This window comes from Catharus ustulatus, chromosome 4 (genome assembly GCF_009819885.2).
Source record: "Catharus ustulatus isolate bCatUst1 chromosome 4, bCatUst1.pri.v2, whole genome shotgun sequence".
Lineage (NCBI taxonomy): Eukaryota > Metazoa > Chordata > Aves > Passeriformes > Turdidae > Catharus > Catharus ustulatus.
Window position 1 is genome coordinate 57,702,979 of NC_046224.1, and position 13,472 is coordinate 57,716,450.

Genomic DNA, 13,472 nt, shown 5'->3' on the forward strand with positions numbered 1-13,472 from the left:
GCTGCAAAGTCTGAATACTTAAAAGTTAACATAGTTAATGTCAGATCTCTTAAGTCCTGCCTCATCCAGAGATGAAAATTTCAATCCAGACCAGAAGTGAGCATAATACTATATATCTTTGCAAATACAATCATAACACACAGCATGTAGTTGACAACAAAAAATACTTGATCTGCACATAGCAGTGATATCAGGTAAAGCCTTTTCTCACACAATAAGAACCTCAGAAAAAGAAGAAAGATACATCTTTGGAAAAATGAACTTAACAGCTACACAGTTACGGGAAAAAAAGCCATTTCTTAATAACACTGCTGTAAATTACACTATGATTAACTTAAACAGAAATTTTAGGATCCTCTTTGAATTATGAAACAACAAAAACCAGAATAAACATGCATGTAACCATCTCCTGTATACAAAGTGGCTTGTTCTGTCCACTGAAACACAACAGCTCTGGAAAGATTCAGAACTGTTCTAAAATGAAAAGATGTTCACTCCTGAGGGGGAAATCAGAAATAATAAAATTTATCTTTTGAAAATGGAACAGATTTTTAAATAGTCTGAAATCTTCTCTGGAAAGGAATTTTTGGTGGGGGAAGTAATTTTGGAAAAATCCCAAACAACCTTTTCCAGTATTTTAAACAATTTTCATTAAGTGGGGGGGGCAGATTTGGGAGTTTTTGGCATGGAGCTAACAGAGTTTCAAATTAAGATAACTCCCTCAGAGCATGTAGGATCTCATGGTAGTGAGAAGCTCTGGGGTCTTGGGATTCAAAGCAGTCTGTATTTGTAATAGGGATTCATGGTGCTACAGAGCTAAGAGAAATTTCTGCCTGTCTTTTACCTGAAGTTTATAAAACCTAAGAGATGTCCTTGAAATCATGAATGATTTTTAAGTGGAAATTGTCAATCTGCCAAAAGCTGTTCCACTGGTACATTTCTGACCAGTTCTTGTGAGAACCTGTGCTGATATCGTATGGGCTCTCTTGAGCACAAAATTTGCCAATACAATTTTGAGTATTGTGACTTAGGTTGTAAATTACTCAGTGGCTACATGTCTCCTGATAAAATTAATTCTTGGCAAAAGGGGGTCCCAAATTTCAGCAGGAGGTGTAGACCCTGCACTGTACATACACACACGTTTTTTCTCCCCTCTCCTCTGCTGCACTGGATGTGGATTTTTAAAGGCCAATCTACTTTTTGCCTCCTCTGCACTGATATTTCATACTTGGTGCTGGCTGCTGAACCACAAGCTATCAGTTTACCCTCTAACAAACACGTTCCTTTCAGCAGAGCCAAAGCAGGTCCTGCACTGTGCTTACCCGAGCTGAGATCCATTGAGAGTCACTTGCTCGCTCTGCAGGAAACCATTTCTCCCTGCTGCGGCCACAGCAGCTGTCACTGGCATCCTCTTCCCATCTGTTTCTGCAGTGACACTGGCTGTGGAAGCTGCCTGGGAAACTTCCCTCCTGCTCTGTGTGTTTCTGAAGGCGGTTTGGTAGAAGCTGGACCTCACAGATTGCCTGTTCTGAGACAAACGGGACGCAGTCGGGGACCTCACTTGTCCCATCGCGCTCTCTGAGGCCAGGTAGTTTTCCTTCTCCAGAAGGTTGGTCATGCTGCGGCTGCCGCCAGGCTGGTGGTACAGAGGGACAGCAGGGCTGGGGTAGGCACCATCAAAGACAGCATCACTGACAGTGCCCAGGCGGGATTGTCTCTTGAAGGATCGTCCCCTGTGCACGGAGTCGTGAAGGTTGTAACCAACAATCTCGGAGCGAGCGTATCTTGGCGGCACAGTCGCGCTGGACCTCAGGCTGTCGCCATGCCTCATGGAGAAGCCAGCTGAAATCCCTCCACCATAGTGAAAATCGTTGGAAATGTATGCCAATCTTTCCGGATTTCGTTGGGGCGAAACCTCCAGTCTCTTCAGAGGCTGCCTTTGAGCTCTCTCTTCCATCGTCCTGTAGGCAATCCTTGTCCCCCAGCCATTTGTGTAAGAGGATGGGGAGGCAACCTGCTCCAGGGGGGATGGAACAACAGAAGCCACAGTAAAGAAACCAAGCCAAACAAAGTAAAGACAAAAATTCTACAGTCTGCTCTCAGAATCACAAAAAAACCCCATGAACATCGCCAAAGTTGTGCATTAAATGAGACTCTGCCATACTTTTTTGGGCCTCCCTCATGAAGGCAGGAAGAACTACAGTCTAAATATCAGGAGACAAAGTCTAAGCATCCAATCTTCTGAACTCAGAATAGTTGCAGAAGTCAATTATGCCAGGTAATGAACAGAGTGATTATTAAAGGAAATTTTTCATTTGAAACTCCTTGGGGATTAACACCGACATCTGCTACTAAAACTAAACTCAAGGCTGTCTAATAGACAGAAGAAAATTAATCATTCAGATATAAAAAATATTACACTGAAGTGTATGCATGTTGATAATAACCTTTCTACTATAAAGTTATTTAACATTATATTTAGCATATGTTCATTTATGATAAGAGCTAGTAAAAAGAGATAGTGCCTGTTTCTCTAGCCTCTTAAAAATTAAGGAGATTGTATAACATTCCAAGAAAATTAAAATGACCATTTCACCATCTCAATGACTTCCCTAATTTCACAGTTGCAATTTAAGATTATTTTGTCTTCCTTTACATAATGGTGACAGTCTGCACTGGATCACCATCTTGCTTTAAAACTTTCTCTTTCCTAAACCAAACAAATCCACTGCTGTTAACCTTTCTTTGTAGAATCCACCTTCAAGATTCTTACTGTTAGGTAGCAAGCATTGAGGTCTCTGGATTCTCATACCTTTTTCTTGTACTCTCTATTGGACTGTATATTCAATTCAGAGCCTTCCAGAACTAAATCAGCTTGGGACACTATCTGGCCTTGAAATAGAGGAGTCATGGACCAATTTTTAAAAAAGCAGTAGGCATAGGGGCATACAACCATAAAAGAATGCTCCATATTTTCCACTTCCACACTGTGTTAAAATTTAGAAATATTAAAGACAATTTTTAAAGGTAAACTGAGAAGTTTACACAAGCTTTTAATTGAAGAAACAGTGCTTAGCAGATAGATGCCAGACTGAATTCCCTTAATTTCACTGTTGAGGAGATCCTGAGGGTGACAGTCTACTCACAAAAGGAGTAAAGGCTATAGAAACTAGCAGGCTCCGGCAAAGATCATTGGATATATCTCTTTGCTCTACAGAAGTTATGCAAGGATATCTTTACCTGTTGTTTGGGGATAATTAATGTTTTTGTGAAGTACTAGACCTTGTGGCTTTTCCCAGGTTTTACACTTTTTTCTCTTTTCTCCCCACCCCCTGCCTGGTAAACTGTATTAAATAATTTCTTGTGATTCCTATGTCACCTCCAGTTTTCCTCTTGTTGCTCTCCTATGGAAGGAATGGATTTAGGTCAAATATTATGGACTGCAGGACAGGTGAGAATAGAGGATGGGAAGACAGAGAATGAAATGTGTTTCGGTAAATGCATCTGTCTCTCCCTATACAGAGTCAGAGCTGCTTCACTCACTGGTCAAAAGGTGGCCTATTACTTTTAACGACAAAAAGCCATTCTCGAGTAAGCTAAAATTACAAAGGAATTCCCCCTTCATACACAGTCATTTAGTAAATAAATGTTTCTGTTCTCAAGCCAAAATGTATTTGGTTTACCAAATTGATCGTGCAGGAGCATTGCTACTGAGCTCTGTTGATTTCCCAGCTGCTCCTTCAAATAGGTTCAAAACCAGTTTTGAGCTGTGTCAAAAACCTTGCAGAAAACCAATTATTAATCTCAGCATTCAAGCCATGACCCCAAGAAAAGCTGGTCAAAATAACAAGACAATTTATGATTATATGGTTTAGAAACATCATTGTACTGCAAGGACTGTACTGCCGGAATTCTTGTTATGATAAAACAGGTTACAACAGGAGTATTTAAATGATAAGAAACCATTCTACCTTGTGTAAACAAGAGTATTTGTGAAACTAGCTCTGTTTTCCTTTGGTTTTGGGGGTTTAATTCTGTTTGCCTGGGCAACATGGCCTCTGGCCACCCTGAGGTATGGACAGGCTGACTGAGCTGCTGTCTGGTGGGAGGGATGAAGATCTGATTTGTCACACCCTTTGCATTAGTGGAGTGTAAATATGATTTTTCATTTTCTTCCCTGATGCCAATTCTCACAAACCCAACAGGACTGGAAACAGCCCATCTGTTTGACTGACTAGAATTTGGCTACTGGGCTCTGAAGTCACTGGAAGGGAGAACATTAAGAGGTTTCATTGTAAAACCCTCCTTTTCTAAAAATCAGGTTTTAAGAAGAAAACAAACAAGCAAACACCATCTAAATGCTATTATTTGTGGCAACAAAATGAACAAACTATGTGTGTGATACTATATTTATTTCTACTCATTGTCTTCCTTCCCTCACCTGGTTTGCCTGGTAATATGAGAAACTGTAGGGAGACCTTGGTGCAAAATCATTTTCGGTGATTCCCATGTTATAGACACGCTCTGGTACACTGGATGCTCGGTGCAGGCTGCCTGGAACCAAAGACTGAAATTAGTAAGATCATAACAAAACATGGCATTGTTATAGAGGATGATACACAGCACTACTGAAAGGTAGCAGCCAGCACTGACATTTCTACAAGCTGAAAATTGAACAGGAAAATGATGGAGGGATATTTGCATTTTCCTGAGGATACAAGCCATTTTTTTCAGTTCCCAATATACTTTACTCACAAGTTATTTTTAGCTTTTAGGAGTCTAGTGATTCATGTAGCTATGAAAAATGTTTTAGCAAAGAAAGTTGATATTATAAATAACCCAGATAACGAGCTGATTAAGTGCTGAGAAACAGCATCCCTGAACTAAGAACACTTATTTTTCATTGTAACCACTTTGGATGTATATGCAAATATATAAATGCATGGTTTACTCTAGCTGACTATGACATGCAAAGTACACAAGAGATGAAAATATTGCAGCTGTAGATTGGAGCTGAGAAACATGGGTTGATGTCTGTATCTGTTACTGTGCACCCTAGAGATGCAGATTTCACCATGTATAATTGTAAACAACCAGCACACACTGAGTGTAGACTTTAGTGTTTATTTCACAGCTGTCTATCTCAACTGCTGCTGTTTCTTCTCCCCCAGGTGCTAATTTAATGACAATGTATGGGAACAAATAATGCTTCACTAATCTCAGTGCTGCACCCAAACAGCCCAAAGAGTCTGAGAACAAACTCTAGTGCTCATGGTGCTGCAAAGTTGGGCTGTCCAGTGACACTTCAAATCTGCACCTGAAAGGTTCACTAATCCTACAAATAATGTCAAAGATCCACAGTTTATCTGCTCTGATTCTTTTTGTCCATGACCCAGCTCTGAAAATAGAGCAGCGCACTGTGATTCTTTCTTCCATTAAAACCCCAGAGTCCAACAAAACCTTCAGGCTGTTCCTTTTTTTCACTTACAGAATGCATTTTCAAAGAGTGAGTGCTTCTATTAATGAAACTTTTAAAAGCACAGATATTAATGAAATAATAATTCATGAGACTCCCATGTCACTATGAGAATCTGCATATAGGAATATAAATAACACAGCTTTAAAGAGGTGAAATAGAAGTTGAAAGTAAGACCTCAAATCAGTCATAAATGGGCTGAAGAGGTAAGAGTGGTCAATAAAAAAGTTAACTAGCCATCAATTTTCAAAATAGCAAATATTACCTGAGATACTACAGAAAAGAAATCTAAAGAACCAATCACTGACTTGCCCAAACTGCTGAAGACCAGATTTGTGTATCTGATAATACAGTAAAACACCAAACCGTATAATGGCAGACTGTGACAATTTGAGGTCTAATTCAATAATAAAATGCAATTATTTTGCTTGCATAATCATACTTCTATTTCTCTCATTTTGGTAGACCTAAACACGTATGAGGTGATTTGTTAGGACACATTCACAGTAACTTCATGTCATGAGAGTGGAATGGTGCAGCTTGGTCAAACCCATGATTTGGATTGTAGTAATTCTTTCCTGACATTACAAGGTTACCACAGCCCAAGGGTTACCTGAGTATATGAGAACGAGGCAAGAGGAAATTGTTCTCTTATACTGCAAAAAATTCCCAGAAATGTGCACCATCATTCCAAATCTACAAATCTATATGGATGTCTCATTTGTGTCATGTAATTCACATAGCAACATACTATTTCAGATGCCCAGTAAGATTCACCTTCTTCATTGCTGCATATTAAAGGACTTTAATAAATAAATCTTGAAATATAAATACCCATAAATTTCTGTTTCTTTACGGTTAGTATTTTTTTTCCCTGTTTACTTAGTGAGAAAGTATTCTCAGTTATCTACTTAGGCCATAAAGGCCCTTTCAGCAAGTAATTTTTGTGTATTTTAGGCAACTCTAAGGTTGCCTTTATCAAAAATAAAAATACAGAAAAGAGGATAAGTTAAAAACAACAAGGCCATCCATGAACTGGTTGAGGATAAAATACACACCCTAACAGTTCCCTCCTTGCAAAAAGAAAATACAGTCAATCAAAAATTGTACTGTGCAGTTGTCTTTTAACCAGTCCCCTTTTTTCACCTTCAGTCTCCCTATGAAATTATCCATCAGTAAAAATTTCCCTTTCAGAGACTAACACAGAATATGTCAACCTGTGGAATTTCACTTTGCAGTTATCTCTTGCTTGCTCTTATCACATCACTAAATTATTTTGTTGGCCTTTTACCTGTAGATTTATTAGGTAGACATAAAAGGCATGTCTTTTTACTGTGTGCTGGTTACTTGTGCCAAAAGTCAGCGTGGTAAAGGAAGAAGTAGGAACTGAAATGCTGTGCCTTTCCAACAGTTATGAGATGCAGAATTGGTGACCTGATCAGAACATGCCTGTGCCAGCGAGGCTGCCTTCAGTTTATTTTCAATGTACCACAAAAACTTTACACACCCAGTGCACTGTTTTGTTGTTTGATTTTAAAAAGCCATGAATTATTATTTTTTAAATTTATAATGTGTTCTCATTTACTGCTAGGACTAATACTGTTAGTACTAATATTTACTATTAGGACTAATACTGTTAGGAGAATCACACTGTGATTCTCAGTGTTTAAAGTCTCACAAGAACTCTCTGCTCAGGAAATAAGCACATGATTCAGTTACTCATGCACAGAGGACAAACACTATTTGAGAGGCCATAGGACACCACACTTGATTTCCAGCAGCCAGTCAGGAAAAAATGGGTTTGCTGCAGGCCCTGCATCATGTCTGTCATCCCATAAGGGTATTTTGGACAACTCAGGCATCTCAGACAGCACAGACATCCATGTGTGGGCAACTGCTTATCAGTGCCCTCTCCCTTGTCAATATGAACTAAAACAGTTGAGGAACAGCTTGGATGTGGTCAGCAAAGGAGGCAAAAGGAACCCCTCCGCTCTTCTCCAAGCCTAAAATAAAAGCTGTGCTCAAGTCACCTGATATTGCAACAGATACAAGAAAATTCTGAGACCATAAAAAATAACTACAGTATCAGAAAGCAGCAGGCTGTACAGATGACTGAGCAGAAATCCCATCTGTCTCCACAGAGGCTCTTCTCAAGGCCCCTTTGCTCCCCTGGATGTGACAAGCCCGATACCTCCCAAGGCTTGGAAATTTCTCCCCAGCAATCACTGCCTATGGCTGCAGACAGACCAACCTAATGTTTGCTTTGCTTTCAAAAATAACAATGACAAGAGGCATCTCCAAGATACTTGGTAGATGAAAAAGACTTACCTCTGCTAAAGAGCTGGGTGTATCAAATCTTTCTTAAATAATGTACAGTTGTAACTCTGTTCTGAGTCTTCTCCAGCGCTTTTGCATTTGAATAGATACCATGAAAGCCAAATTTTGGCTTTGAACCTCTCAGGGCAGTCATCAGTGCAGCTGTGCCTGCACACACCAGTGTAACAGGAACTGAGGGACTGTCACATACCCACAGTGCCCCCCTGCCCAATGCTTACTGTCCACTCCTGCTCAGAGCCCCTGGGTGGTCACCTCCCCATGGGGACTCCTCAGCGCTCCTGGACTGGCACCCTTTCATCCTTTTCTATACTCCAGCACTTGGGATGGACTGAGATGATGACATTCAATAATGGCATATCAAAACCATCACTGAATCCCTTCATCTCAAGATCAAAGAGCCTTTCTTTTGATTGTGCTCCTTCATCACTCTGCCAGCACATGCCTGGTCCCAGAGGAGTTTTTCTAACATTTTGTATTGGTTAGGACATTTACAAAGGGTTCAAATTTAAGAAAAAGATTTCTTCTAGCTCAGGAAGCAAAGGCAAGGAATGTAACAAAACCAACAAAAATCGAAAGCCAACACGGATATTTTTTCTACTTCCTTATTTCAGAAAGACAGAAACAGAAAATTACTATGCAACAGTAACATGCCAGCATTCTGCAAAATAGAAAGCTAAGGATAGAAAAGTGCCCTGAGTTCCTAAAAGCAATTGTAAAAACAAAATACCAATAATTTTAGAAATTAATAAATATGAGGAATAAATAAGTCTCTGATTTCTACCATCTTACATCTGATGCTGTTTATTTGGAAATCACGTAAGATTGAATTCTGCTTTTATTCTTTTGTTGTTTGGTTGGTTTGTTTTTGTTAAACACACTGTGTTTATAGAACTTGTTAGAAAAAGAATAAGTACACAGCCAGCAGTTCACTAGGCCATTTGATTTTGTATGATACATTACTCAATTCTGCCCCTGATTTTACAGTGAGGATCTGATGAGGATGCCTTGAAAAGCCAATCAAACTCCAAAAAGGAACAAGATCAGAGGCAAGTGGACTCATACACAGAATGAAGTTTAAAAAATTCCTAAAATGTACATAAAATAAAAACAGCATGTGTGACAAAACACCAGTCATTAAAGTCTGTGATTCCAAAGGCCACTTTTACTTTGATAAGGTAGAACTACCTAGCATTGTATTTCCATCCTTAAATAGCATACAGAAATTTGATATGACTGGTCGTTCAAAACTTTTAAGGGCAGCCCAGTCTTTAATTTATAAAGGCTTGGCAATGAATAAAATGGACAAGTTGCAGCTGTTGTTGAACTGCTTGAAAAGCTATTAACAAAGCTTGACAACATCTTGAAAAGAGCTGAGGACATATGTAAGTTCAATCTTTTGGTAGCAGGTGGAATCCTCAAATCTGAGCTTTACTGAATTTCTATCAGAAAGAAACATGCCTTCCAAAAGGGAGAAAAGGGCAGGAAACAGTATGGGGGTAGGAGGAAAAACCTAAGTTTTTCCATATAAAAGTAGTGCTGAAGGCTAAGCAGACACCTCTAATTTGAAACTCTAAGGAGAAATTATGGTGGCTGACAAACTGCTTCTTGTGGCTTCAAAATTTCCAGCACAGCCAGTAGAAAATGGGTGTGCACCGATGACACTGGGCAAGACCTTTCCTAGCACTGATTTTTCATACCCAGTGGTTATGAGCTTAGCTAATTTTAGGCATGCATGTGAACACTGTGGTTAGGTATGCACTAAGTACCTTGCTGAGCAGAGCCTGACACACTCCTATAGACAGGACACTTATATCACAGGGGACTGCTCCTGCCCCCTCTAAATCTTTGTAACCCTCTCCTGCAACTGCAAACAATATAGGAACCTTGATGAATGTAGCCAGAAAAGGGCTATAGTACACAGAAAGGGATGCTTTTGCATGTAAAAGAGGGCATAATTTTTAAAAGTTCCCTACACATCAGAATTTAAATGTTTCTCAAACTATGGTCCAGTTTTGAGCAAGTCTATACAGAAACCACAGGGGGACACACATGCAAATATGCGCATATTTTGCAGGAAAGTGAACATGATAAGTGCAAGATTGGCTATGATTCACATTATATATACTTGACAGATACACATGTATTATACACATGTATAAATTCATGGAATGCATTTCAGTTTTAATTAATTTTTTCTGAGTTTTGCAGTGGGACTAAAAATTGTACAGCAACTTGCCCATAGAAATATGTTTCAAAGAAGAAAAGTTCATTTTTTGCATGAACAAGACATGTCATTTTCCACCCCTCGTCCTGAAGTTTAAAAGTTTTGGGTCTCAGAAATGCAAGGGCATCAAATACCTGACCTTTAGAAAAACAAAGCAAACCAAGATAACTATCCCCAAATACATCAGATCTGTTAATGTATTCCAGAAAAGCCAGGATGACTTGACAGCACGGGAACTGTGTTTTCATAGTGTTTTACGCATGGTTTAGAGACGTGAGCTCAGCTTCATAACACCGTATCATTTATAAGCTACTGCTTAAAAAGCTTTTTGCAGGCTGTCTGCTGAGAGAAGAAATTACGCTACTCTAAAAGAGTTTAGAAACCGTATTTTAATGGCAGTAGCCAAACTAAGGACTTGCATGTTTATCTGCACATTGTACACCCGTTATATGATTTGTACAACTGATTTCTACAAGCAGAATATGTCCATTTTTGCCATGAGTTGTTTTTTTTTAAATAGAGGCCAGACAAAGAACAAGAAAATATTTGTCTGCCTAACTGTTAAGACAGATAAGTGAAGCATGATTATAAAGATTTTTGTGTCACAGCTTTTAGCAAATGAAAGGTGACAGCTTCTTCAAGGACAAAGGAGCAACAGGGCATGTAGCCTGAAAGTCAGTCCTATCTTCCCATTAAAAAACAAAACTAAAGTCTCATGGTATATAAAGTTTTCATGAATAGTTAAGACCAAACCCCTCGAGCACCTTGCCTTTAACCCTCAGCACCTGGCAGTCACCTTGTGGCACAGTCACCTTGCGTTCGGGCTCTTCCTGGGGCACAAGGTGTGGCTGCAGATTTCCTGACGGCTCTGCCCTCCTGGCTACAAGATCTTGGAAGCGAGCGATGACAGACGTCAATTTGTATCACGCACGTCAAAGAACTGAGTAATAACGCGTGATAGCATTACTGTGTGCTTCCCATTCATGCCTTTCCCTAGAGTTACTTTTCCAAACTTTTAGTTTGTTTTTTGTTGCTTTTTTTTTTTTAAATCTCACGATTAAACAACGCAAAATTTTTCCTACGATTCTTCTCATTTCACTTGGCAAACAGGAGCAGTGTGTAAAGCTAAAGGCATTAAAATAAGCACACGAAGCGGTTGCTGGATTTGGAGAATTTCGGCTCGGTTCCCCTCCCGGGCAGCGGAGAGCCTGGAGCGGCCACGCACCGAGACACGGCGGAGGCTGCAAGCGAGGAACTTCTGACTGGCAGCGGTGGGAAAGAGTAAAAGGAGAGGCGACAGGGGCCGGGAAGCCGCGGACACGGGGCCAGCCGGGTCCCAGCCCGGAGCCGTGTCCCGGGTCCCCTCCTGGAGAGCACACGGGGAGGGGAGGGGCGGGCACTCACCATTGTACAGCGAGCCCCGGCTCTTCCTGGCCAGCGTCTGCTGGACCTGCCGGTGGATCCGCAGCGCTTTCTCCTCCCCGGCGCGATCTCCCGACAGCTTGAGCCGCTCCTCGGAGGGCAGCGCCAGGCTGGAGCTGTCCAGCTCGCCCAGGATCTGCTGGCCCAGCACGGTGCGGATGTAGCCCTGCTCGGGCCCGCGGCCGGCCATGGGCACGGCCGGGCTCACCTCGGCTCCGCAGACCTGTTGCGCCTCCGCCGCTTCCCCAGCGCCGGGGCCGAGCCGCGCCCCGCCCGCCGCACAGGTGCCAGGCCCGGCCCACGGCACCGGCCCGGCCCACGGCACTGCCCTCCCTCCCCTGCTCGGGCCCTCGGCCCTATTCCGCTCCCCTGCCCTGCCCGCCGCAGGCGAGGGTCCGGCGGGGCTGCCCGGCCCAGCCCAGCCCAGCTCAGCTCAGTTCAGCTTAGCTCAGCCCAGCCCAGCCCAGCGGGGAGCGGCCGCCGCCTCCGGGAGCGCCGCCCGTGCCCATCCTCCGCCGGGGCAGTCCCGGGGCGGCCGGGGCTGGGCTCCCGGGGCCGCGATCGTGCGTTTGTGTTTGTGTGTGCTAGTGTTACTGTGTTTGTGTGTTTGTTTGTATTTGTTTGTGTTCGTGCCGCCCCCGCCGGGACACCGGCTTCCCCTGGCACGCGTCCTCCCTCGTGAACAAACACACGGACCCGTTTTAAACATACAAACACGCGCTGGCCTCACGTGCCGTCCCTCATAGATGCTTTGCATCTCGGTATATGTAAGATAATTCGTATTCTTACACGTTTACACATTTTGTACGGAAGTTTCAGCCTGGAAATAGAAGGCGTTCTAAGTGCGGTGCTTGGAAGAACAAACTTCCAGGCGGGATGGTTATAGGGCTGCTGGTTTAGGAGCTTTTCCTGCTGTCTGGTTTTTTTCCAGGCTGCCCTAAGGGATTGCAGAGAGATGAGTTGCAGCAGCCTTCTCTCCGTTTAATGGTAAAGAGGTGATGAGGGAATTGCGCAATTACAGCTTGGAAAAACCCCGACTGACTCTGCCCTTGCCGTCGTGAGCGGGTTTTGTCCCCTGAAGCACAGCTGGGAGAAGGCTGAAGTTCTCCCAGGATCTCAGGACACAACCTGGAGTCAGTGTTCAAACACTCGGCTCACGGTTGAAAGGAGGAGGAACAAGGGAACATACAGTGTGTTGGGGGTTTTAGAAAAAGAACTAGGTGATCCAGGGTTGCACAATTAAAAAGCAATCCAAATTTCACCAACCTACATGTAGGTATTTCAACAGAAAATCCGCTGATTCTTAAAAGTGAATGAAAACTAATGTGGCTTTCAACTTCACATATTGCTATTTCAGAAACATGCTGGGACTCAAAACAAGCCATTGAAACTTTTTTAAAACCAAGTTTCAGACAGCTGTGAGGGTACAGATGGCTGGGGAGGAACTGGGGTGGTGCTTTTGACTTAGGGTGCACCGTAACGTAAGAAACTGGGCACCTTCTCACAAAACTCAGGATGGGGAGGAAGAACTGGCTCCGCATGAGTCCAGAATCCTTTTACCCCTCTTTTTTTTACTCTTTGTCTCTCTCCTGGTTGTTCACTAATACGGGGAGGGAGCTCTGGCCCTTCTCATCACTTGGACTAAAGTCTGTCCCCTTTGTTCTAATGTGGCACCCACAAGAGAGTGGTGCATGAGAATAGTTTCACTGGTTGAGGGAAAATGAGTGACACACTCCTTCTGTCCTTATAAATGGGAGAAAGTTAAATATTGGAGCAGAAAGTTTGCAGATGGTGGGGTGTAGGGGGGAACCAGCTGGGAAAGAGGAGCAGGAATTTGTGGAGAGGAAGAAATTGGAGGTATGTGGCAGAACTGCAGATAACAGTGATTCCTCTGGCATACAGCTTTTTTGTTGTTGTTGTGCAGTAGGACAGGATTAATTTGCACCCTGACCTGTTAATAAAGCTGTGTTCATCTCATCAGTCAATCACATGAATATTGGCAGAATTGGGATG

General features: G+C 42.4%; 1 protein-coding gene across 1 annotated transcript in view; it reads right to left on the bottom strand.

Moving 5' to 3' along the window:
• Window positions 1-11,654, bottom strand: part of LOC116995607 (plakophilin-2-like) — a 35,152-nt gene extending 23,498 nt beyond the window's left edge. Inside the window, 3 exon segments of the mRNA XM_033058461.1 lie at window positions 1,323-2,014; window positions 4,442-4,554; window positions 11,442-11,654. Coding sequence (XP_032914352.1) covers window positions 1,323-2,014; window positions 4,442-4,554; window positions 11,442-11,649 — 1,013 coding nt within the window. The 5' untranslated portion in view covers window positions 11,650-11,654.
• Window positions 11,655-13,472: the final 1,818 nt, after the last annotated feature.